Genomic DNA, 27,833 nt, shown 5'->3' on the forward strand with positions numbered 1-27,833 from the left:
GATCTCAGTACTGGCAAGTGTGTGTGTGTGTGTGTGTGTGTGTGTGTGTGTGTGTGTGTGTGTGTGTGTGTGTGTGTGTGTGTGTGTGTGTGTGTGAATAGTAATCCCAATGTGTTTGGTTAATGAATATCCCCTGTGGCTGTGGTTATTAGCAATCGGAGGTGTGTCCAAACAAGAACATGTACCATTCACCATTCTACAACAGATGTTGTACATCAACATGTACCTATGTACAAACCTAAGCTCTATAATATGCAATCACTGTGTTACAGACCGGGAATTACTGTGCACATAGTGTACCCTGCCTATGACATGGTGGATGTGTCACCACACTGCCATACCTGGTGGCCTTGCTGCAGGGCCACATCCTGGTGACTCACAGATGCCTAGAATGGACATGGGATACAGCACATGAGAACACATTCACTCAGCACACTTGTGAGGGGAGAGAGGGGTAAAGCTGGCACTGAATGTGTTGCCAAGACTGTGGCCAATATCTGTTGTCTCAGGATCAGTATTAGCTTTGTGCAGTAACTCACAGCACTTGTGTTTAATGCTGTGGAGGTTGTTGATGTAACTATCACAGCTGTTGTGACTGTCGTCAGTGTCTGCTACATCTCCGCTGCCATCGATGCCTGTCGGGGACTCCATGAGGGATCCAAAGTTGTGTTTGAGGCTAATAATGGAGTTCAACAGTCATGGGACACTACCTTTTCCTGCAACAGTGTCCTTCTTCTGATATACACTTCAGTAATGGCAGGGGGCCATCACATTGTCTCCCAGTGTGTGGAGGACAGTGTATGGGTTCTGTTGGCTCTGACTAGTACCATGCATTCATGTACCTGTTTGTACAGTGCCTATGTGTATGATTCCACAGTCATGCAGCTACATCCCATTGCCATGGGTGCAGTGAAGACATCCACCCCTGTTTTCATGGCTACAAAGTCAGCTTTGGAGAGTTTTTGCCAGGTGCTTATCTTTGTGGGGGATGTGGCTGACATGTTGAGTTCCATGTTGATTACAGCCTGTGTGAATCTCACCATGCAGGGATTGATATCTGGGGATGAGCAATGGTCCCATATTTAAGTGGTCAACACAGGTCATGGCTGTTGCATCCTGTACCATGGATCAGTATGAGCTGGTGTAGGACAATGAAAATGATGAATCCCAGAAGTGTTGGGCCACTGTACTGGTGATTGGCTACATTCCCCAGGTGATGGAGAGGTAGTTGAAGACTCGTACTATGTCAGTGTTGCGTTGGATCGTCAGAGATGGCAGGGTGTTGAGGAATGTGCATTGACAGTCTTGGGACATAGATGTGGACCCATAACAGGCTATGGTCTGGATAGCACCATTACACCAAGGCGGTTATACCGGAAGTATCTCCTATGCATTATGATGGGATGCTAGTCTGGAGGTGTTCCTATCCATAATGAATATGGAGACAACACCACCTGTGGAGGTGTGGTGTGGTCCATGTTTGGGGGCTGACAGCTGTGGAATATGCCATAGCCTGATAGTACAGGTCTGCTGTCTGCTGCTGTAAACCACTCCTCCACTACAGCAGACATGTGTCCTCCACTCCAAAAACTGCTATGAGTGAATGCATCCTGACAGTTAGATGTCCACTGTTGAGCAGCATGACCCTCAGATTGCATACATGTGTCGCTGTTATGGTGGCAATAACATTAGGAACACTGCCCAATAAGGCACCATAGGGGTGCAAGACACTTAGCCATTACCTGGCGACCCAGTGGTGACAGATGTAGGACATCTATGGCAAGTCATTGGGTTCTGGCAGTCATGCCATCCCAGGCAGAGAGGTCCTGGATCCCTGAGAATGATACATAACATGTAGGCCAATGTTGCAGTCAACCATCTGCTGATAGTACTGCAGCATCATTCTGGGTGACAGTGGTATACTGCCCAGGAATACTGTCACACCTGCCTGAACCACATAGTCAGAGAGTTCAACCATGTGTCCTGTCATGTAGTCCAGGGAGGTGTGTCCCAACTCATTCACACCCACATGGATATGGAGTGATACTCGTAGTTGTTGTGGAGTGACATGACTGGCTGTGTCATGTGTTAGATACTGACATGTGATTAATATTTGGCTGTTACCTGCTCCATATTCAACCTAGTGAGTGGGATGTGTGTGTGCCTCAGTATTGAGTTACTTATGATCACTGTATTGTGCAAGGTAGTTAGCCTTAGGGGCTTAGGTTGGGGGCACACTGTAGGTTAAATATATGTTCCTTTGCATGTGCCATGTCATGGTGTCTGAGTGGGTGTCTACCTTGCTGGTCTATGCTGTTTGGGTAGATGTCCATTGAGTGCCTCTGGGAAGGTAGATGTGTGGCTTTTCACTGTATGTCATAGCAGTCAAAGTGGGAGTCAAGGTGAGCTACATGTTCCACATGGTGTGGTGCAGGTGTTGATCTTATCCTCTTGACCTACCAGTCCATTATTTGCTGGAGAGTGCATATGTCCACATTGGGTGATATATGGGTAACCCTAACAGGTCTGAGTGTTTGGAGTTTAGAGGGGAGGGTTGTCTGTGTACATGTGGCAGATGCAACAGTGCCCTGGAATGGACATGTGCACCAGGTCAATGGGTGAAAGCACAGATAAAGCCCTTAAAACATGCCAGGAGGGGTGGACATAACTAGTAAGTACTGAGGCAACATCTGTGATGAACGAGTACTGCTGACAGCTCACAGGTGTACCACACTTCATGATACAATAACCTGGTGAAATGCCAAGCCATAATGCTAGCTGAAGTGCAAGACAGAAAGAACTAGCATGATGTACAGGTGGAAAAGAAGGCAGACTGTCTGCCACCTGTAATACTTTACCACAGCTGTGCAGTTATCAGAAGCTTTGTCCATGTGAAAGCTCAGTAAGCTCTGTAGTGTGTGCAGTAACTGCGTAACACTACAGTATGAATACCTAGATAGGCAGGAGTTCTAATCCCAGTACTGGTGAGTGTATGTGAATGTGTGTGTGTGAATCATGTACTGTCTGGCTCATACCATTTGTGTCCTGTGTACTACCCTTTACACTTCCCTTCACTCCAATTTAGTAAATATGTTGATGTCATCCACCTCAGAAGTACCTTTGGTTGAGTTGGAAATATGTAAGCTCTGTGGTGTGTCTCATAACTGCATAGCACTAAAGTAGGAATACCTAGATAGGCATGAGTTCTAATCCCAATCCTGGCAAGTGTGTGTGTGTGTGTGTGTGTGTGTGTGTGTGTGTGTGTGTGTGTGTGTGTGTGTGTGTGTGTATATGTGTATGTGTGTGTGTGAATCATGTAGTATCTGGCTCGGTTCCCCTTTATAATCTCAAAATACTGAAATCTCGAATTACAGTATCTTGAAACTATAAAGGTGAATGACTCACAATCCCAAAACACACAATCACGAACATACATACACCATACACCACACAACACACACACCCTTCTACCCACAGCACACAAACTATACAACCCTACACTACATGTAAGCCCCCCACACCCCCTAATTATATACACCAACTCCGAGATCACACAAACAGAAAAAAAACTCACACCCAGACATTCTACAGTCCCTCGCACACACAAACATCACACATACACAAACACCAACATATCCAACACTCACACTCATACCTCCGTACCCTAACCCACATGTACAACATACAAAAACACTCACATACACTCACTCACCTTAAATTCCGGACACCATCTCAGCCAAACACTTCACGTAACGTAGGGTAAATGCATAAGTGTGGATCCAAGATATTCGGATTCATGCTTATGCGCTTTTGCTATTTTGAAGTTTCGCCTTTATGGTCTCGGAATACTGAAATTCAAGATTTCAGTATTTCGAGATTATAAAGGGGAACCCTGCCTCATACCATTTTTGACATGTGTACTACCCTTTACATTTTCCTTCACTCTAATGTAGTAGACCTGTTGATGTCATACACCTTAGAAGTAAGTTTGGAAGAGGTGGAAATGTATATGCTCTGTGGCGCATCTCATAACTGTGTAGCAGTATAGTAATAATACCGAAATAGGCAGGAGTTCTAATGCTAATGCTGGCAACTATTTGTGTGTGTGTGTGTGTGTGTGTGTGTGTGTGTGTGTGTGTGTGTGTGTGTGTGTGTGTGTGTGTGTGTGTGTGAGTCATATCATATGTGGCTTATACCATTTTGATGTGTATACCATACACGGCTGGTGACCACCTCCTGCTGCCATTACTTTATACAGTGTGGTGACAGCATCTGCCTCACATGCAGCAGGTTAAACCTTTGTACAGTCCTCTGTACAGATGTGCCTTGAATATCCATATGTTTGAAACCTATACGTGGTCAGAAGTGGTCTGTGTGCCTTAACAATGCCCATGTATGTGATATTATAGCAAAATAGGGCACATTGAGTGTACAGACACATATGGCAGCATGAGGTATCATACCTGACTGAAACATCATGCTGATCGGATGTCTACTGATCTCACAGGTGGCCTGCCTTGTAGGTGCAATACATGAGTACAGATGCTTGGTTTTACAAGTGAACTGTACCTGTTATGGGTCACATTAAAGGCTGAAAGAGGTGTGGACTGTCATATTGTCATCCTAAATTAGTATGTAACAGGAACACCTTGCATCTTAAGAGGGGTGTGTACACAATTTATATCCACTGTATACCAGTAATGTGTCAGGAATGACTTTACCTTAGGATGTTTGTCCAGCACAATTTGGTGGCCTCTGTCCAGACATCTTGGCATTGACAAGTTGTGAGGTATGCTGCAAGAATGTTGAATTCACATCAGATAGGCCCCAGTGGTGACCACTGTGATGCAATACAGTTAACCCCAGCACAAGTGAACATGCATAACAAGCAATATAGCTATTACATAAAGCAATATAGCTGTTACTGATGGTTATGTGCATGGTAAATTGCATGTGCTTCACAGGCCTGGGGTATTGCCAGGCAACAACAGAACAATGTAATAACCACCAGCTACAGGCTGCTGCCCCATATGCAGACCAAAGGGTCCTAGGTAGTTGTGAGAGGGGGTTATTGTCAGCAGACACAAATGTGGCCTTGGTATAGGATGGATGCAGCATGTCTGCACATCTGCAGTACTAACCACAATAAAACACAATGTCCTGTCCTCACCATAGATGTGCACCTCTGTGCATTAGAAAACCCCATCCACAACTGCAATTGGACCTGACACATGCATGTAGATACAATACAGATACATGTATGTCTGATACATTAGTGTACTAATCCCCACTGGGCCCTTACCCGCATGTTCCTCATCCAGTGTGTGTGTGTGTGTGTGTGTGTGTGTGTGTGTGTGTGTGTGTGTGTGTGTGTGTGTGCAACTCAATGCTTCCCTCAGTGTCTTGGCCTGTGCGTTTGGGGTGTGGGCCAAGTGTGGTGAGGAGCTCCTCGGGGGGTATCACTGGGGGCTGGAAGGCTGGGCCCCCACCTGTGTCTAGCCGGTCCCTCACTACAACAGCAGCCCATTGATGGTCATGGCATTTGAGGTTGGTGGTCCGATGCTACACATGCACGTAAGTTCTGCTGTGCAGTCCGGCATCATTTACCCTGTGGGCCACACTGTTCCACAGGGCAGTCCTCTCCTGCACATATTCTGCTCTCTGTCCACATGACAGAGTATAATGTCCAATCACATATTGGGTGGTGGTGTCTGTTTCCCCAACAGAGAATGCTGGTAGCCATGCACTCTGCATGTTACCTGGAAGACATGAACAGGAAAGAGTCACAGGACCTCATATGGTTGTCAAAATGCACAATAACAGTGGATATTACTTGCAAATAATTCTGACTACCCCAGAAAACTCCAAGCTATCATGGTTATAGCAGCTTGCATTACACACCTGTTCCTGAGCTATCTTATTCCCCCTAATGTTGGACATTTGTTTGTATAATCCTCTATTCTCCATTAATTTCTGTGTAGAGGGTTGACAGTGGTCATCTTCCATGTGGATGGTGTGTGTATGGTGGCAGGTCTGTGTTTGACTGTGGTGTGTGATGGAGATCTGAGCACATGGCTGAGTTCATCCTTATAGGACGTCACCTGTGAACTTACCTGCTTGCTCCAGTATAGTTGGACTTGCTTCAAAGTTGTTGCCTGCACCTATGTGTCCCTGTACAGCCAATGTAACAACCTATTATGTGGTTTGTGTATTGTTGCTGTCCACCAAAGGGGATTACTCTACCTTGGTGGAGGCTGGATATACAGGTCAGGTACTGCTGTGTCCATATATCTACAGTGGATATAAAGGCTGCACTCTCCTGATACACTGCCTGGTATTTGTGCAATTGGAACATGACACCACAATAACTCATTCCATAACAATTCCCACCTGTAGTGTGTCATATAGCCTGTACAGTTCAATTGAAAACATAACAATGTGGTTTGTGAAAACATATGGAAATAATATAAAGTAATAAATAATAAAATAATATAAGGCATAGCCCCCCACATATTATAAACATTTTGAACTATACACAGTGATACTTACAAGTCTAATGAATAACTGTTTCCAGAAGAGAATATATAACCAACATATGTGGGGGGCTTCACCCCCCCATACCCACCAATGTGGGGGGCTGTGCCCCCCACACCCCCTTACTATATATACTAACTCCAGGATTGCACTACAGTGGGGAAAAGGCCATATATAACTTTCAACAAAATTAGTTTCAGTCAAGTGAGTTTTCAGTGACGTGAGCTTTCAGTGAAGTGGTCCTAGTAATTTCATTTTCAATCAAGCGAAGTACACCCATATATATATATATATATATATATATATATATATATATATATATGTATATGCACCTCAGTATTTATTGTTAATATAGCTATATATTGTTGTACACATATATGGATCTACCTACATATCTCACTCTCTCTCTCTATGTATGTTTCTATTCATATATATATATATATATATATATATATATATATATATATATTTATAGATACCAATCCTTCCTAATTGCGCACTTGTCTCTTCCCTATTGTACACTGCTGTAAAGAAGGGTATGTTTGAGAAAACATCCTCAAATTTTACAGCTGAGGTGGCTTATTGGTAAATTGCATAGGCTATGATGTGCAAGGTCCTGGGTTCAAAACCTACAAGGGCTGTTTATATTGTTGCTAGGCAGAACAAGGACTGTTTAATACAGAGTGGTTAAAACAGTTTTGAGCAGCTCTAAGTGGGTTTGCCTGACAGTAAGCAGTGCTAACGTACGGTTAAACATATAGGTGCTTACACTGTATAGGCTTCGCTTACCAGTGCGCAAATCTGCTTAGCATTTACATTTAAGCAATGGTTACACCTGCTAAGCATAGCCTATCCTTGGTAACCAGTGATCACATTCCAGACTGATAAAATTTAATTCCTTTTAATTTTAATTAAATGTAATTCCCTGTACATAAAATGCTTCTGTGTGCTGTCATTATAGTAGCAAGGGGTGTGAGTATACTGTATGGGACAACTGGATATACAAGGGTATACCACAATCTGTTCTCTTTGGATTTGTTTCATACATGTAGTATCCTAATTTATATGCAGTCACACTTGCATGTTATGCCCGCTACAGTGCACTGGTTGACAGAAATAGTTTAACACATATAGTATCATTACGTTAGTACTTTTAACAGTGCTTTTTCAAGTAAGAGTTGATTGCAGATTGTAGTACTGCAACCATGCAACCCTGCATGCAAAGCTGGACTCTGAGTACTGAATATCTTGTTCTACATGTTTGAGTTGTATGTTTATATGCATCTCCTATTGGATATTGATCTGATATGTTGATATTAACTGTAGTCTACTATGTTCTTTGGACATTTCATTGGGGACTGCTGTCATGTAGTAATGGCATACCTTTCAGTTTCAGAGATGTATCTTTCAATACATTCATCCTAATGCATAACCTGTTGGCTATCTACTTTCTGTTTGTCCTCTGTACAGATGTGCAGATTTCAGGTATTACTATGGCCATACCACTATGTAGGTGCCCACATTGTATTGTGCTGTGGGCCTGGACACTGCTGCTAGTTCCGACATATAGGACATTCCTTAATATGGGCCTTGCTCCATTTCCTTGCTTGTGTGAGGGACATTACAGAGGTGGTGGCCTACAGATTCACATACAGTGGGTGGCAATATGTCACAGGACAGGACATGTGGAGACAGCCAACCAACATGGGGGACATATCCCCAGATTTGTGAACAGATTATGTGTCATCAGTGCTGTTATACACATGGTGGATTGATAGCTTGACAGAGTTTGTGTGGACATGCATTTAGTGTGTGACGTCACGACTCATAGTGATATGTCTCTGACATAACTCTCCACTGGCACACAGTCCACAGACTGGCCACATATCTGCCTGTCATGTTTTGTGTGTTCACCAGACAGTTGGTGTCCTTTGTATATCAGTTGTGGACTCTAGGGAATGCAATCAGTAAATACTCACATCTATTGGTATTACTGACATCATATTCCTCATAAAGGATGTTACAACAAACCCAGTGACATCTGCAACTGTCTCAATGTATGAAAGCAGTATGTCGAATCTACCCCTGTGTTTGTGCCTCTGTTCCCACCTAGTGATATAGAAGTTGATGCCGAGCTTAGTGAGTGGGGAATGTTATCAATGGGTTTGGCAAGATCAATGTAGGCTGTAGGTGTCACCTTGCCTTCACCCACAGCTCAGGTGACTGACGGCAAGAGGTTGACCAGGTTGAATGAGCAAGTATGACATACCCTTCCCAAATGTGAACTGTGTGGGATCCTGAGTCTGCAGATTCCCATATCCATGTTTATTAGGTGCATGAAGATGCATTCCATAGCTTTGCATAACAGACTTGTCAGGCAGTTGGGGCAGTATTTCCCAGGCTCTGTAGTTACACATCATTTGTGGGGAGGGGTGACTGTAGCAGTGCACAATTCAGTAGGGACAAAGCCTGAGGTGGGGCTGTGCTTTAACAGGGCATACGGGTAAGGTACCAGGTCACTCTGTAGTTCATGTAGAACACAGCCAGGGATATTCTCAGGTCCCATAGAGACTGTATTCTTGGCCTTGGACAGTGGTGTTGTAACCTGTGCAGTAATACTGGGTTTCTGGCAGTGTACTGGTATTGGGATTGGTCCTTTTGGGGGGAGGGGTACTGTTTGCACACAAGATGCCAGCCAGTATATTGGCATTATTTGTTGGCTCAGTCTGGGAGGTACCATTGTCTAGTTCCTCAGAACATTTCCTGGTATTGCCATGGAGATTCTTTACATAACTGTATGTGGCCTTGTGGTTGTCTTTACTATGTGCTCCAAGTCTGTTCTCACAGCTAACTTTGTAGTATTTGATGAGGGATCTCAACTATTCATTGAGGCTGATAAGGGTTTATTTCCTGTCTTGGGACTTCACCTTATTCCACATTGGTTCCCTCCTTCTGTTGCACAGTTTCTTTATGGCAGGGGACCACCAGATCAGCTTCCTTGTGTATATGTTCATAGTGCATTGTAGTTTGATTCAGCTGTCATGCAACTAGTCTCCATTTACATGGCTGACGTGAGGTTAGCCACCTCTGCTTTTATGAGGCCATAGTTAGCTTTGGAAAGGCTTTTCATGGTGGTTACCTGTGCAGTGGGGATAGGATGGCTGTGGATTTCCAAAGGTGATTATTTTGCATTCAGATATAACAAGTGAAGTGTTGCCTATTGGTGTAGAGCAACAGTCTCCCATGTTAGGAAGGACCAGGTCGGTGTGATGGGCATGTGCTTTGGTACATGAGTACCTTTCCCACTTAATGGTGGGGTAGTTGAAGTCAACCAGTATGATAGTGTTAGGTTGGACACTAATATTCTCCAGGGTGTTTATGGACATGGAGTGTGAGTCTTGGGAAGTGTATGGGGACCTATCACAGGCTACAACCTGAACCACTGTCTTACCCAATGTCAACTACACCTGTAGGATCTGCAGTGCATAATGTTGGTCTACCACTCTGAGGTGTGTGCATCCTTTATTAATATAAACATACCACCACCTTAGCAGCTTTGGTCCACATTCTTTAGCCAAATGTTGTGGAATTATGTGTAGGCTGGTACTGCAAAGGTGCTTCCTGCTGCCTTTATCCAGGTCTCTATTACAGCACAGATGTCACTGTTCCCCATTTTAAGGAATACTTCCAGTCAGTAAGTTTCCAGATGTAGAATTCCAGTGCGCAGCAGCATGACCCTCTGATTGCCATGTTTTTGTAGCTGTCATATATTTTTGTATATTTATGTATACATATATATATATATATATATATATATATATATATATATATATATATATACATACATGTATTTATTCACCTTTCTATATATGTGTATGTATGCATATATGTGGATATAAATGTGGATGCATATCTCTCTATGTAGATATGTATCATGTATATATTTGTCCACATATATGCATCTCCATACATTTATAAAGGTATATATATATATATATATATATATATATATATATATATATACTACCTGACTGATTCTACAGACTCCTTTCCCTGATGTTGCATGACTGTACTAACTGATATGTTTGGGATGTCATCACTATTTTGTAGGGCTCAGATGGTGTAATGGTACATTGCTTTAATCATAGTATACAAGGCCCTGGGTCCAGGACTTGGCAGACCTTATTATGTTGTTGCAAGGCAGAACAGTTCAACTGTGGAGTCTGGGATAAGGGCTATAATTACAAGAGGTCCCTAGTTTCACCACCATTTACACAGCCTTTGAACCAATGTCTGAATGCACTACATATATATATATATATATATATATATATATATATATATATATACATATATATGTGTGTGTGTGTGTGTGTGTATATATATATATATATATATATATATATATATATATATATATATATATATTTCTACATATATAAATACAGTTTCCCTACTGTAGAATGACTGTGCTGCATATGTTTGAGAAAACATCAGACATGTCTTCAGCTCAGATGGCTTAGTGGTAAATTGCTGTGGCTATGGTGGGCAGGGTCCTGGGTTCGAGACTTGCAAGGGCTGATTATTTTGTTGCTGGCCAGACCAAGGGCTGTTGGATACAGAGTGATTAAGACACATTTAAGCAGTTGTAAGTGGGTTTGCATGGGTTTGCGCAGCGGTAAGCAATGCTAACTTCCGGTTAAATATGCTTACAGACAGTTAGCCTTAAAAGTGCTTAATCTGTGTAGGCATTGTTAGTGCCACACAAACAGGGTTAATCCTGCTTACTACAGCTTAACAAAGCTTACTCCCACTTACCCCATGCTTATTTCTGCAATAGAAAAGAAAAAAGGGGTGATAGGAAAGTGCTGAAAAAGGGGGCATGCAGAGGGAAAGGCAATAGGGAAAGTAGCTAGGAATGTGCAGGATGGGTGTAGGGAAGGTCCATAGCTGTCCATTTCTTCTACAACAACAGCTGTGCATATATACTAATTTTGGAGGTATATTTGGACACTCAAACCCCTGAGAGAGGCATGAGGACAACAATAATGTGTTGTGAAGCCAATTAGACCAGATTACATGTCCAGTGGACATGTGTGCAAAATGGACAGCTATGTATGTCACAAAATTTTTGGGGGGAAACAGATTGCCCTTTTTTATTCTTTTAAGATGAGAGTGGGATGTTGGGGAAGGATAGTAGGTATATTTGAGGAGGTAGGATGGGTAGGTAGACAAACAAGACACCATAAAGGATGCGGTATATGACACATGTGGGAGTAAACACCTTGGACGGGGAGAGGTGTTTGAAAATTGGAAGCTCATGAGCCCCCAAATGGGAACAGTGGGACTGAGGACCCACCCATGGGCAGTCACCACTGCACCTTCACGGCCCCGAAGGTGGCTGTGCTGGGGGTTGAGCAGGAGGGGCAAGCTGATCCTCTAATTGTGCCACATAGCCCTCAGGCTGGCATAGCAGATCTCCAAACTCCTTTCAGAGATCAGTACTCACCAATCCCTAGACCTGGCTTCAGGTGACAGTATCCTGTCCATGCCCGCTTCGAGCCCTATCCCCTGAGGTGGTTCCACACAAAGGTGGTGAAGGACCAGCAGACGAGGAGGTCCTGGGGTGGGTCCCAGATGTGCTGCGGCCCGGTGCCAAGGCCAGATGAGGTGGGAGAGGTGGGTCCGCTGAGACCGGCCTTGCCAAATGTTTTATGGTGTTGCAGTTTTAGAACATATGTGGGTTAGTAATAGTCAACACAATCCAGGATTAGTTATAACAGCATGTATAGATATTCTGATTAACCCAAAACAACAGATTTGGAACAGTTGCATAGCAAACATAACGCATGCATATATGGAACTTCAGTGGCCATTACAATGGCATGCAGGTTACATTGATAGCAACAGGCCACCAATGATGATATTTCAACATGGAACATTAATAGAAACACATTTCAATATTTGTTGAACAATAGGATATATGTCCCAACAGTAGGTTTGGTGTAAAACATACTCATTAATTTGTGTGTTTAGATTATTGTTGCATATATGGTGGTGGGGGGGAGATGTTAATTAACAACTTGTATATCCTTGCAGCACTCACAACTTTAATTGCTCTAATCATTACTCTACAGGTATTATTACAATACCTTATGGCCTTGGTTTGGGCAATGGTATGTTTGTACACAGTGTATACTTCAACCGTCTTATAGCTACATTCTACTTCTCTTACCTGGTAGACCTGTGGGGGGAATGTTTGTCAACACTAACTGACTGTTTCTACACATATTCCCAGATTCCTAGTTAAAATGATACATACAGCTTACTACCACTCCAGGGATTTGAACCATGGCTGTGTCTGCTAAAAATACAACAATTTGTCTTTCACCAGAATGAGCTATTTAGAAACTGCTGTCTCTTCTTTCAGTGTTTGCTGTCTAAGTCTCTCTTGGTTGTACAATCTGACATTGTAATTGCAACATTCTTATACAGACATTCTTAGACATATTTTTATGTAGCACAGTGTGAGAAACAGTGGTTAACACAACAGTACTAGTCGGATATCAGATCTTGGTGAATGCAACATGTCAGGCCATACAATACCAGAGTAAACACAACCGGTCCAGGATTTAGAACTTTATTGCCAGACAGTTACACTTTTATTTAAATATGACCTATACTGTCATATTGTCTGGTTTATTCAGTAGAAACTGTACACATTTTTTTATACTGCCAGGTGACATTTTACTCCTTTATATTTATTTGGTATGACTACTGCAAGCAGGTTTGTTACACACCAGCCTCACGACACAGCCTTTGCAACCTGCTGTCATAGGATTCCTGGTTCACAGCCGCTCAGCTGGAGCTGTAATGAAAATAGAGAAACATTTATGCCTACCTATCCATCACATACACAGGCTGGACTTTGGTAAACAGTTATTGCTATGAATACTTACACACTGCTGGGACATCTCCCCTCTATCTTGCTTCTTGGACTCACTGTTCCAAGAGATCCCTCTTCCACCATTTCAAGTCAGCATAGTGGTGCCAGACCTGCTCACCAGTCTGAGGGATACCACTGGCACTAGTGAGATTATGGGCAAGACTTTCCCAGGCTTTCTTCTTTATACTGGGAGCCCTGGTACTGGTCCTGCAGCAGTCTCATGTCATGTTTTTTTACCAGGAGTCCTACCATGACCTTGGACTCCTGTATGCCCCAGTGCTGCACCCAAAAGTGCATGCCCTCTCCAACACCTGCCATGCTGCCTACAGTGGAGAGCTGCAACCAGTAATGAGCTGTATTCCCACCTGCAGGGTTTAAATACGGATGATTTCCTGCCCTTTGCTATGATAGGATGGTTTTAAAAATGCTGAGCTAAGCTAAGCTACGGGCAAACCTGCTTAGCTAAGGTTGGCAGTGCTTAAAGGGGCAAGTTCAGCATTGCTTACCAGTGGGCAAATCCACTTAGCTGGGCTATTCATTGCTTAGTATTCATATGTACACAATGCTTACACCAGTCAGCATAGCTGTGCAATGCTTAGCATTGCTTATGTTTTATTATATTGGTCTAACATCTGTATGGGATTGATTCATCGTTCATTACATAATATAGATTTATTTACCATCTTTGACATCCCCCAATGTGCTGTAATTAATTTATTCTTGTGTGATTATACTGTATGGGGCACTTGTGGTTATTTGGGGGTTTCACTACTTTATTACACTGACACCTCACATCTGGGCCTAATACACTACTCTGGTTGAGAAAAATAAGTTACTTCCTACATAAATATACAAATAAATTATAACTGTAATGTTTACACATACAAAATGGAAATGGCTTTGGTGAGGTTCGCACCGTGAATGACTACATGCAAGGCATATGCTGTAACCACTACACTATTGCACTTATGCTTATGCTGGATGTCTATTGCTTTTTAACTTATCCTGCAATTTCAGCTGGGCTAAGCGTAGCTAAGCAATAGGCACACCTGCGCAGCTACGCTTAAACTTTATTGCATATCTCAAAAAAAAATGTATTTGTTGTGTTTTTTAATTTGTACCCTTCAGAATATCCATGTTAATGCTGAACCTGTTATTCAAGCAACTTTCTGGCTTTGTAGGAACAATTTTCCCTTATGGCTTTTCCAGATTCATTACTCGGATGAGTTGGGAGGTGTGTGCTATGTGCGTATGCTAAACCTGTTATTCTATCAACTTTATAGCTTTGTAGGGATGATTGTCCCTTATGGCTTTGTCCAGATTTCTTACCCTGATGGGCTGGGGGTGTTACGAGCGTTCTCACTCATCTTAAATTGCTGTATGACAATACTAGTGTGCAGGGGGAGTGTGTATTATGACAGCACTGCTCTCAGACACACCCCCTGCACTCATACACAGATCCGTGTCCGTTTTACAGCACGCTGTCATACATATGCATAGCGCGCTGCTGTGCTGAACAGTCACGGTCGCTTCTGTGCAGGAATAAGTTATTCCTGCACGGACGTTTGCTGAATCTGGGGGAAAGTCTTTATGTAGTTTGGGCAGTCCTTGAATAAATGGGATTTTTGGTTTATCAATATAAAAATAATCATACAATTTTTTGTCAATTAAGTTACTTGATAACATACACATAAGCATATTCTTCATTCTATCAATCTTTATACAAACTTCCAGTGATGTAATTTGTTTATAATAACGTTCCTCAGTAAGCATATCACCCATTCTACTTACATACCAGTCAAAATCCAATATTATAATGGGACCACACTTATCAGCAGGTCATACAATTGGTATGTAAGTAGAATGGATGATATGCTCTATCTAAACATGTTAAAAATACCTCACCAGCACATACATTTGTGTTTCAAGTTATTGGTAAAGTTGAAGTTAATAAAAGAAAAGGTGGCATAAGGAATTATACTGAATGTTTAGAAAGCAAGTGGATAGCTAGTTTAAGAGCAGATTATGCATCCAGTTGAAATGAAAAAATACCTGTTAAATCAATGCTAAAAGCTAGACCATTTTTTAGATAGAAGTATGTATTTTATAAGAAGTATGTCTTCTGGTTGATGTTTTAAATATGATATGCATCTGCTGTTTTTAAATGAAACTTTTTTGTATTAAGCTATTTTAAAATTAACTGTTCCCTTATGGATTAATTAATGGTGAAGAACATGTGATTAGGCAGGTATATAAGTCAACTCAGTAGGTATTGCTCTTTTACATCTGAAGAAGCAGCATATGTAGCTGCAAAAGCGCTTATGTCATTTTGGAATAAATATTTTTTGTTTTATGCAAGTAGCCTGGTTTCATCTCTGCATACCTTTTTGGCTTTGGATACATTATTTATTGGGTTTCTTGAGATGTTTTCTCAGTGGATACAGGTCTCTTGGTTTGTTTGACTTTACCACCTTAGATGAAATCCCCATTAAACCTAACACCTTTCTATTGGGGAACTTCAAACATCCATCAATAAATTATGTTGCAAACTTCCTCAAATGGATCTCGTTGCCACCCCTGCCTCTGACTTCTACTCCCACTTAAGTAGTTATATTGATAAGGCAGTTCCCATCTGCATCAAATCTAATGAGAAAATTAAAAACAACCCCTGTGCTGGAATACTCATGTAAATAAACCATATATCAAGAAATAGAAATTATTTAATGCCTATAAGAGGTCTCATTCTACCTACCCTAAGAACATCCTTAATCAACCCTTAAGGAGCTTAAGATAACTATTAGGAAGCTCAAACCTGGATATTAACATAAAATAGCCATTGAAGCCAAAATAACTACAAATCATTCTTTAACTGTGTTAGGAAGTTAAGAACCAACATCCAACAATGTTCAGAACTAGTCCACAATAATGCTGCCCACTCTGATACAAAGAAAATAGTTATAATCCTAGCTGACAAATTTAGGGCACATTTTACTGTACCTACAGTTATATCTACTCTAAAGATTCCACAGACCCAGCCATCCCCTTTAATTACTATTGAACCAGTCCTCTTAGCCCTCCTAAAAGCTAAAAAACACCTTACCCATGGACCCGGATGACACCTCAAATTGCCTGAATATCAGTGCCACATATAGCCTATCTGGACCCCTTTTTAACCTCTTTAATCTAAGCCTATCCACTGGTTACCTTCCTGAAACCTCAAAATCAGCCAGTGTTATGCTGTTGCACAAGGGAGGTCTAACCATGGATCCTGGTAACTACAGACCTGTAAATCTCACTAGCCTCATATGTAAAGCTATGGACATATTATCTCAGACCCCATTAAGCTTTCTAAAAGACTTTCTACTGCATATCACAGATACTATTAGTATTTTTGAAATTCAGGTGATAAGAAAGTTAGATATGTTTTTCATATCCTTCATAAAAAACAGGTTTTGATATTATGGTCAGCTCCATTCTGATCTATTTTCAAATATAGATATGGATTCTCTTTAAAGTGTGACATTATATTCTAGTTCATTCTCTTCTAAGCTGTCTTCCATATCCTAAAGAGACATTTCCAAATGTAATTTTGCTAGATTTTCTTTATTTATTTGTTTTCCATTTAATTGTTTTCCTTGACTGAGTTAGACCCACTTGGCATGTACTGATTTTCAGGTCAGATCCAAGGTGGTATTAATGCAGATGGGATGAGTCTGCCAGGACAACTAGGAAATGCCCTCACTCTGTCTGTGTTGCTGCTGAATAGTGCTGCTTGGTGGGGAGGGTGAGGCAGTGCTGCTATGACAGATATGCTTATTGTTGCTATGACTGAGATGTTTATTGCTGCTATGACAGAGATGTTTATTGCTGCTATGACAGAGATGTTTATTGCTGCTGTGACAGAATGTTTACTGCTGTTATGACTGAGATGTTTACTGATGCTATGACAGAGATGTTTATTATTGCTATGACAAAGATGTTTACTGCTGCTATGATTGAGATGTTTACTGCTACCATGACTAAGATGTTTACTGCTGCTATGACAAAGATGTTTATTGTTGCTATGACAGAGAGGTTTACTGTTGCTATGACAGAGAAGTGTATTGCTGCTATGACAGAGAGGTTTACTGCTGCTCTGACAGAGATGTTTAGTGCTGCTATGACAGAATGTTTACTGCTGCTATGACAGAGATGTTTATTGTTGCTATGACAGAGATGTTTATTGCTGCTATGACAGATAGGTTTATTGCTGCTATGACAGAGAGGTTTACTGCTGCTCTGACAGAGATGTTTATTGCTGCTGTGACAGAGATGTTTAGTGCTGCTATGACAGAATGTTTACTGCTGCTATCACAGATATGTTTTTTTTGTTGCTATGACAGAGATGTTTATTGCTGCTATCACAGAGAGGTTTACTGCTGTTCTGACAGAGATGTTTACTGCTGCTATGACAGAGATGTTTAGTGCTGCTATGACAGAATGTTTACTGCTGCTATGACAGAGATGTTTACTGCTGCTATGATTGAGATGTTTACTGCTGCCATGACAGAGATGTTTACTGCTGCCATGACAGAGATGTTTATTGCTGCTATGACAGAGATGTTTATTGCTGCTATGACAGAGAGGTTTACTGTTGCTAAGACAGAGAAGTTTATTGCTGCTATGACAGAGAGGTTTAATGCTGCTCTGACAGAGATGTTTACTGCTGCTATGACAGATTTTTAGTGCTGCTATGACAGAATGTTTACTGCTGCTATGGCAAAGATGTTTATTGTTGCTATGACAGAGATGTTTATTGCTGCTATGGCAGAGATGTTTAGTGCTGCCATGATAGAATGTTTACTGCTGCTATGACAGAGATGTTTATTGTTGCTTTGACAGAGATGTTTATTGCTGCTATGACAGAGAGGTTTATTGCTGCTATGACAGAGAGGCTTACTGCTGTTCTGACAGAGATGTTTAGTGCTGCTATGACAGAATGTTTACTGCTGCTATCACAGATATGTTTTTTGTTGCTATGACAGAGATGTTTATTGCTGCTATCACATAGAGGTTTACTGCTGTTCTGACAGAGATGTTTACTGCTGCTATGACAGAGATATTTACTGCTGCTATGATTGAGATGTTTACTGCTGCCATGACTAAGATGTTTACTGCTGCCATGACAGAGATGTTTATTGCTGCTATGACAGAGAGGTTTACTGTTGCTATGACAGAGAAGCTTATTGCAGCTATGACAGAGAGGTTTAATGCTGCTCTGACAGAGATGTTTACTGCTGCTATGACAGAGATGTTTAGTGCTGCTATGACAGAATGTTTACTGCTGCTATGACAAAGATGTTTATTGTTGCTATGACGGAGATGTTTATTGCTGCTAAGACAGAGAGGTTTATTGCTGCTATGACAGAGATGTTTATTGCTGCTATGACAGTGAGGTTTATTGCTGCTATGACAGAGAGGTTTACTGCTGTTCTGACAGAGATGTTTACTGCTGCTATGACAGAGACGTTTAGTGCTGTTATGACAGAGAAGTTTATTGCTGCTATGACAGAGATGTTTATTGCTGCTATGACAGTGAGGTTTACTGCTGTTCTGACAGAGATGTTTACTGCTGCTTTGATAGAGGTTTACTGCTGCTATGACAGATATGTTTAGTGCTACTATAACAGAGATGTTTATTGCTGCCATGACTGAGATTTTTACTGCTGTAAGCTGTTCTGCAGTTTCAGCAGATAATGTTATTATTCCTGATGCGATACCTATGACTACCTACTCATATGATGGATGGGATGATGTAGTTTTGAAGGAGATGATTGACTAAGTTTAGCCTTTTTTTGTAAGGCTTCAGCCTGAGTGATATCATGGAGGAGAAATTCGTAATACATCTATTTACTGTCTTCTTCTGTGTGACTTCCTGTTTTTTCTTGTTTGTCTGAGACTGTAGCTGTAACTACAGAGGCTTCATCAAGACTTACTGAGCATACCGGCATGGAAGGAATTTCTGCAGTGAATCATTCTTATGCTTATGTGGTTGGAAATGCTATTTCTTGTCTTGCTGGGAGTAGTATGTCTTCCCTTCAATCAATGATACATGTTTAAGTGCATGAAGGGAAGATGACGGATATTATGTGTTGCAGGATTGCATGGTGCAGCCATTGGTTTTAACAGGACTGTTTGTTGATTTACTTGGGAAATGAATATTTTGTGTTTTTAACTTCTGTGATATATGATCTAGCTTTAAAGTTCATTGACTTGTTTGGGAAGAAGGGGTGAGTAACTGTGGAAAGACTACGTTGTAAGTGAGAGGAAAAGTGACTTCACAATTCAGAACTGATGATTCGACTCTCAGGAATATTGCATCATATTTGCGAGCAATGCATGCTGAAGTGTTTCATGCAGTTACACTGTTTGATAACTCGTGCATATGGAATGCGGGGGTGCTCATGTGCTGATGAAAGTACAAACCAATGATGTTTGTCATCTTCCTAGTTCTGTGTAATTAAGAATTATAACAGTGCCCTTTGTTACTGAGGGAAACAAAATGCCTGCTTTTTGTAGAAAGACTGATGATCCTATTCAGTTATGTGTTCTCTGTGGGGAACAGGGGCATACTGGGAAGGAATGTCTACTGGGGTTGTTCAGGATAGAGCTACATAGTGCTATGTGTTGGGAAAGGCTGACAGCAGTCCTGCCTTGTCTATTATTAACCTGGATCCTTCAGAGATCCTTCCTGATACATAAGAGGAAATGGTGAACATGAGTTATGAGGAATATATGTGTTTGCCTGCCACAAATAATTCTAACATCTGTGATGCCTCTGCTGTAAAGAAAGGGAATATAGTGGAAGCTGATAGTGGGGAATTCTTGTGAGACTGATGATAGGATAGAAGGAGGTTCTGCTAGTGAACAAATACTAAAGCGTAAGAGAAAACCTTGGCAGCAGATGTCAAAGATGAAGAGTAACGGGGAAAAGGTTAATACCTGTCTTATTTCTTTGAATGATAATAGTATCATTAATGATGGTAGGCAATTAGTGATATATCAATGCTGTAAGGAAAGGCATGAAAATATTATTTGTTGACTGGATACTAGATTTTTCTATCTCTAATTACGAGGGACCATTTTGACCTGTTGTGGAGTGAGAACGTATGTAGGATGTTTGGCATAATTGGGAGTTCTGAGACTGCGGTTATTTTTGGGGTAGGCAGGTGCAGGTTTTTTATATTAGAATTATTAGGTGTGGCAGGGGTATATATTGTAGGAGGTACTAGGCTGAACTTGTATATGCTGCAATCTGATTATCCGACCTATGGACCATATGTTATGCCACCTTGACCTAACTCTATAAGTGAAAATGATATTTGGGACGTATTACCAGTACAACATACAAATGAACATAAACAGCAGACTGCCTAAGTTTGATTGTCCATTAAAATAACAATAAATAAATAAAGTGACCCTTTGATTTAAAAATAAAATAAAACTTTCACCCTACAGAAAGATTGTTCTGTCATATGGATCTCAAAGTCAGCTTTAATAAAGAAGATCATATGTTACAAAGGTTTGCAATTCTCCATACATCAGTCTTTACAGTTTTACCTGCAGTGACTTGTCAGGTTACATTTTGTATTAATTTATCAGATTTGCTAGAGCTGTACTTCTACCTCCTTCACAGGGCTACCTGATCTACTAAAAGACAAATAAGAGCTTGGGAATTTAGTTGACTAAAATAGCTGCAATAATTTATAATAAATTAAATATTATTTACCACAGCATATGTCATCACTGAAATCATCCTAAAACAAAACATAGTGTCAGAAGGAGACATACTAACGTACTTCCATTTATTGCTATTTATTTTCAAGAATTACATGTTAGATTTGTAAAAATGAATATCTGGATTCAAATATCAGTCTGTTTGCACAATGTACAAATCTTAAGTGTTACTCTCTTATATTATATATGGAAGCTAGTTCAACCTTAGTGTGCCTCTTGTTTATACAATTATCACATTTTCCATTCAATGTATATGTCAAGCAGTTGCAAACAATCATGTTTAGATTGTTGTTTTACACTGTTCTATAAACGCTTAAATATATGATCTTGTGGTTCTTTGACAGATAATGATATATTCGTTTATGATTCGAGTACAAACAAAGTCAAGCAAAAGAGCTGGCCTAAAAATTCTCCTATTCAGTTCTGTACTGCTGCTCTGAACTGGATGGAAAGGCATTACTGCTTCCAGGGAATAGACTTCTACAGATTTGATCCAGTAACAGAAGAAGTAGCACCTGGTACTTACCCAAAAGATGCACGAGATTACTTCATCCAGTGCAAAGGCCGACGTGAGTATATTCTTACCCAAACTCCTCTGTTATGTAATGTAATCTCTTTGGCTAATGAATATGTCTAGGAAACATGGAATCATGTACTGTTTTATCTTTCTGAAATACAAAATTATACTGCTTAGAATAATTTTAGAACACACAGATAGTATGTTATTTACAACATGGGATAAAGTAGTTGGTGTATGGTTAAGGTGTTTAACTCAGACACAAGGTACAGGGTTTGATAGTCTAGAAGTTGGTGTAAAGGTTTAAGTTGTTGAACTGCAATTCCCATCATGCAAAGTTTGATTCCCTCAGCCCTTGTTTGCCTACTGTGTGACCCTAAGCAAGTCATTAACTAGACAATGCCTGAGGGCAACTGGGAATGCAGGCCAGGATCCTCAAAGGTCCCCTGGACTGCAAATCTAGTAACAACCCTATGATAACATACAGTACATGCAAGACACAGGTTCATAGGTTCATAGGTGTGTACTAGGCTAATGGCCCTGGAGCCTTTACAAGCCTAGCCCATAGACGTGCCCTGGCATAGGAAACATGTTTCACAGCCATGCTGTCACAAGTGAAAATTATGTGTAAAGGTGTAAGTGGTATGGTATGCTTCTTCTGTTGTAGTGTGTACTTCTCTAAAGGAGCGTATGACAAATGTAGTTCATTGTCTCAAATATATATGCCTCCTTACATGGTACTAAGGGTAGTAATAACTTGAAGTACTGACTAGTACTTTTATAGATGAAGATTTCTATTCATCACCATAAGGGAGCTGAAAGGAAGTATCATCCCATCCTTAGCATAGGTGTTAGGAGACTCATCTTTGAGAAAGCATATAGGAGGAACAGATGGGTCAGAAATGTGTACGCCAAGACAGTGCTGTGAAAAATTAAACTCTCCCAATGCAAGCATAAATCTGGGAAATATTATTATGAATAGTAATTACACAGTTTTGGAGTCTTCCAAGATGGTTGCACACTGGTTAACAGCTTAACTTCGGCTCTCCCAATGTGAAAACAGAAACTGAGAAAAAGGAGTGCCATTGAAACTGTTTTTGGGGGTTAAAATTCATTTACTGGCTAGTACGTACACTGCCTGTATGCCAGCAAAGAAGAAAGTTAAAAAAGTGAAAGAAAATCAACCAGAAAAGGTGAAAGAGAAAACACTGTCTTGGAAGAATTCTGCAGCTGCTCCGCAAAAAGCAGTTCAAGCTTCAGCTTTGGTTCAAGAGAGGGCTTCCAGTAATTTAGAGGAAAAAATAAATCAAATGTACTCAGATATGATTAAAATAAATGAAACATTGAAGGAATATATAAATTCAAATAACAGAAAGGTGGAAAATACAAGAAGCTTTAACTAGCTGTTAAGATGAGCTGATAAAACTGCAGAAATCAGAGGCTGAAATAAAGAAAAATCTGGCTGAGTATGAGGCTTCTCAAGAAGAGATGTTTCAAAAAATAGTAGAATTAGAAATCAGAGCCAGCAGAAAAGAACTGAGATTTATGTTCTAGAGAAATTGTAAGGAACAGACCGTATTAATTTTATGAAAGCACAAGTAAGTATTCCACAACAGAATTTGCTCCAAACCTGCACATGAGAAAGCAGCCAAGACCTATATTAGTAAAAATGTAATCATACCAGCAACATATTAAAACTGGGGTTTGCCATCAAAATGTCATAAAACAGTTACGCAACATTGGAAGGTCTTAAGGCACTCTTTCAAGGTGTCATAACATCGATTTTTAAAATAACGAATCCAAAAGCTTGAATGGTAGTGTCCATTCGCTCTTGTGAATTTGTCATTTTGAATGGAGATCGGACTATAATGGGGATCAGGAAATGTACCCTTTCCCTCACTGTAGTGTAATCTCGGAGTTAATATATATAAGTAGCAGGGGGTGTGGGGGTTGCAGGGGGCAAAACATCCATAGGACATAACTGGAAGTCCAGGTTGTTTCGGCAAAGTCGACATTCCTGAGTTGTTGACTTTCCTAAATGACCTCTTTTGGTTATGTGAATGTTCTGCATTTGGATTTTCCAACATTCTGAGTCGGGTAAGTGATGACTTGCACAAGAGTGTTGCAAGATTTTGATAGTAAACCTAAAACTGTAAACCAGGCAGAAGAGAAGCAAATTTATCCCAGCAATTAGGGAATATCAAGAGGCAGGTGGGACATTGAAGCTGCTGTATCCAGCTGTCTTTAGAGTATTTTTTTTTCCTGGAGGATCAAAGACATTTTTTGATGCAGAACAGTCTATGGAGAAAATAAAAAAGTTTTTCCAACAAAAAGTGAGCCAGCAAGCAGAAGGGGACTCTACTTTTCATTCTTCTGATAATAATGTTCATAGAGAAACTATTTCAGTGAACCCTCTTCCAATGTTCCAAAGGAAAATTTTTGAGAGATGGAAAAATGCACAGGAGTTAACTAGAAGAATCAGGAGTACCTGGGACTTGAACTAGAGTCTGGTGTTGGGAGACGGAAATGATCAGGAATAAGACTGGCAACATTAAAATTAATGAATAAATGGGACTGTAAAGCATCAATCATATTTATGAAATAGGGTTTTGCAAAAAAAAGTGGTTGGAAAAGACTGGACTTTTGTTGACTTTGTTAAACTTGTGGGTGAACTGTAAAGCATATACCCCACTTTATGTCTTTAATGTTTAGAAGGGCACTAAAAGGGTAAAAGTAACTAAGTAAAACAATTGTTCTTATTAGTATTTGTATAATTATCTCATGATATAAACTGCATATTATATATACTAAATCAGTTTTGTGTAGTGTGTAGTCAGGAATATTTTAAATTTGGGGGTTCTTTTCAGTGACTGGTGTATGTGTTAAAGATATTAAAGTAAACAAGTACTTTTTATTTGTAAGAAATGTGGGCTTTACATCAGCACATAACTCCTGCTTGCCTCAGTTTATTTCACCACCTTCCTGGATATGTCCTCTTTCCCTTACTAGGGGGTTTTACCTCTCTCTCTCTCTCTCTCTCTCTCTGCAAAAATACCTTATGGTTAGCATAGCTGTTGCATGTCTCAGCAACTGGGGACTGGCTCTTCAAGGGATGGTCATCATACTGCCTCTGGCATGGGAACTGGCAAGTGTGGGTGTCTTTGGGTGAAGATTCTACCCCCCCCAGGTATGCTAATCCTTCTTATAGGCCACTGCACGTTATGAAGCATGGAGTCAGAGTGCCCTCTTCCTGACAATGACACTTCTGCATAGCTGTCATCCATCTTCCAAGCCAAGCTTCCAGTGTTCTTATGAACCCCGGTCTGTACTGGGCAACAGGAAATGGAGATCACACTAGCATATTACCCTCTCCTCCCCCTGAAGAAGGCAAACAGGCAAAGCCTTGTCCTTCCCACACCAGCTGTTTAAGGTGCCCAATCCTCTACTCAGGCTGCCTGGACCATAGCCAGGGCTTTATCCTTGTACACCAATAAATCTATCAAAAAGGAAAATGTACAATAAAGCAAGCAAGTAGAAAAAAGTAGTACAGCAGTAACAACAGTTGAGAAACTTGTCACAAATTAATATCATGGGACACTGCTGTGCAAGAACTGCCAGAGAATTGGTTTTACCACTGGGTATTAAAAAACACTGCTTTGAGATTTTTTTTAAACAAGAAACATCTTTATTAAATTATCACATATGACATAAGCAATAATACATTTATATAAATGAAAACAAACCATATTGACTTCATTTTATTTGCAAACATTATACATTGCAAATCATATTGACATAATTTTATTTGCAAACATAATACATCACTTATAATCTATCCAGTCATTGTCAGTCAAACATTACATAGCTCATTCATATCCTGCCTTCTATTAAACCTCATTCCCCCTCTGCATGTATTGTTCTCAGAATTCCCATTTTTTCCTATGTAATTTGCTCCTACCCTTTTCTAAAGATCCCAGTTCCAGTTGTTTTATCTCTGTTACTACATTCACTACTTCTAATACAGTTGGTTTAGACTTTGATTTCCATTTTCTAGTAATTGCTTTTTTAGCAGCCACCATAATTAGCCTCAGCAAGAGCTTACTATGTCTAGGTAATTCCAGTTCTGTATCATAGCTCAGAAAAATACCATTTCCTTAGTTACACCAATTTGCTCACCCAGTATTGTTGACAGAGCAGTCTGTGGGGAATCTTGAAAGTCTGCCAACTCATTACTTTTCCCCATCACACCTCCAACATTTGCTGCCTACCTGAGAAAAAAAAATCCTTTGGAGTGTATGAGGTATAAAAACATCTATGTAAACACTTCCAAGCAAAGATCCTAAATCTTCTAGACTTTGTTGCCTATCTGGGAAATATGTATATACCCCCATTGCTTCTTTGTGACTTACTTATCCATCTCTCTTCCCAATCCTTTCTAACCTCCTCTGATTGATTCTTATAGTCATCATGCAATATTTTATATGCTCTACTAATTATTCCTTTTTTAATGGCAGCTTCTGTTCTAGATTCTACTAAAAACTCTTAACAGTACTGGCATTTCACTTAGGATACCCCTATTTCTTTCTCTTTGCCTATACTCTGATATTAGTCCTTGATAGGGAAGGCAATCTCTAGCCTGCAGTCCAAATAAGTTCTTGGTGTCTTCCCATTCTGTTACCTTTCCCCTCTCTAATTATTTGCTCCCAATACCTTGTTTTTTTGCCAGTTTTGTCCAATAAAGTCCAGCACTCTCTTGCCTATTGTCTGTATCCCTAATTGCAGTCATCCCTATTGGCAGAATCTCCCATCTCCATTCCCATGTTGGCTTAGTTCTTAGAATACTTTCTGCTACTTTACTGCTTTGAGAAATGTTGTATGAAACTTCCAGTAACATGCAGGTTTCGGCACTTACATGGCAGAGCTAGTGAAGAGCAGAACCCTGTTCTAAAATATATATAATTTAGAGAAGTATAGAAACCAAACTAAATGATGATAGAGGATGGCTTTTCATTACTTTGCAAATGTTGTATCTTGCCTGTTGTAGCTTGCTGTTCTACTTTCTCATCTTTCGTTAGCACCTGCCATAGACAAAGGTATAGCCCAAAATATGTCATGTACACCACAGTGGCACTCATTTGGAATAATTTATTTGTTTTGTGCAATAAGCTGTGTTACAATTTAGGTTTAAAATAGTATATGTGTACCATGTCTTATTTAATTAATAATATACATTTTTGTGTTGAAAATGTGTGATGTTCAGAAATATGCACTATTTAACACAGAGGGACTACACTCAGAGGAAGACAGGGATGCATTCTAGAAGGTATTGCATAGCTCTGACCCTGGGCACAGACACCTTTAAATCACTTCTATAGATGTGCACTGTACCACCACAAATGCAGTCCGGGTTCAAACTACCCTCTTCATCAAATAATATTGCAAGTTCCAGTCTTAAGTTTTTACACCCTGAGCTACTTCTCTTGCCCCTGCATTCTTCCTGTCTGCTGCTTTTTTCCCATCTGCCCAGTTCTGTTATAAACCACTACACTTTTGATGATGATGATGATGATGTTGTATGGTTACATTATATTATCAATCCCCCTCCCCAAATGTACATTCTCAGTGCTCTGAGATTTTCCTTATATTCTGGATTGCCAGTGTACTAACCATCTTTGTACTCATGCAGTTTGCTGTCCCTTAGTATTCTAGTGCTGAGCACAATATTCCTAATGGGTCTTACTGGTGTTCCATATAATGAAAGCATGATGCTAACCTGCATAATCCATAGTCCTGTCATTGTACAACACCATTCATAATTACAACTGCCCACTTACTCTGTAATTTTCAGTATTGGGATAGTTACGATATAAATTTTTTTCCAACTTATATTGCCTTGCACTTTTCTAACAATAACTTCCCGTTGCCATATAGCTACCCACTTATTAAACTTTATTTGTTCACTGGAGGATGTCTGCTCCACTGTCAGTCATAAGAACCTTACTGATGTACCATCAGTAAGCATGCTGACTTATTCTGTACTATGGCTATGATCTCTAATGG

General features: G+C 40.3%; 1 protein-coding gene across 1 annotated transcript in view; it reads left to right on the plus strand.

Moving 5' to 3' along the window:
• LOC122803162 (hemopexin-like) overlaps positions 1 to 27,833 on the plus strand; it is a 226,259-nt gene that overhangs the window by 106,213 nt on the left and 92,213 nt on the right. The window contains exon 6 of the mRNA XM_044072779.1: positions 21,589 to 21,825. Within this exon, the coding sequence (XP_043928714.1) occupies positions 21,589 to 21,825 (237 nt within the window). The remainder of the gene's footprint in view (positions 1 to 21,588; positions 21,826 to 27,833) is intronic.

Source organism: Protopterus annectens, chromosome 5.part1 (genome assembly GCF_019279795.1).
Source record: "Protopterus annectens isolate FY-2018-M chromosome 5.part1, PAN1.0, whole genome shotgun sequence".
Taxonomy (NCBI): Eukaryota; Metazoa; Chordata; order Ceratodontiformes; family Protopteridae; genus Protopterus; species Protopterus annectens.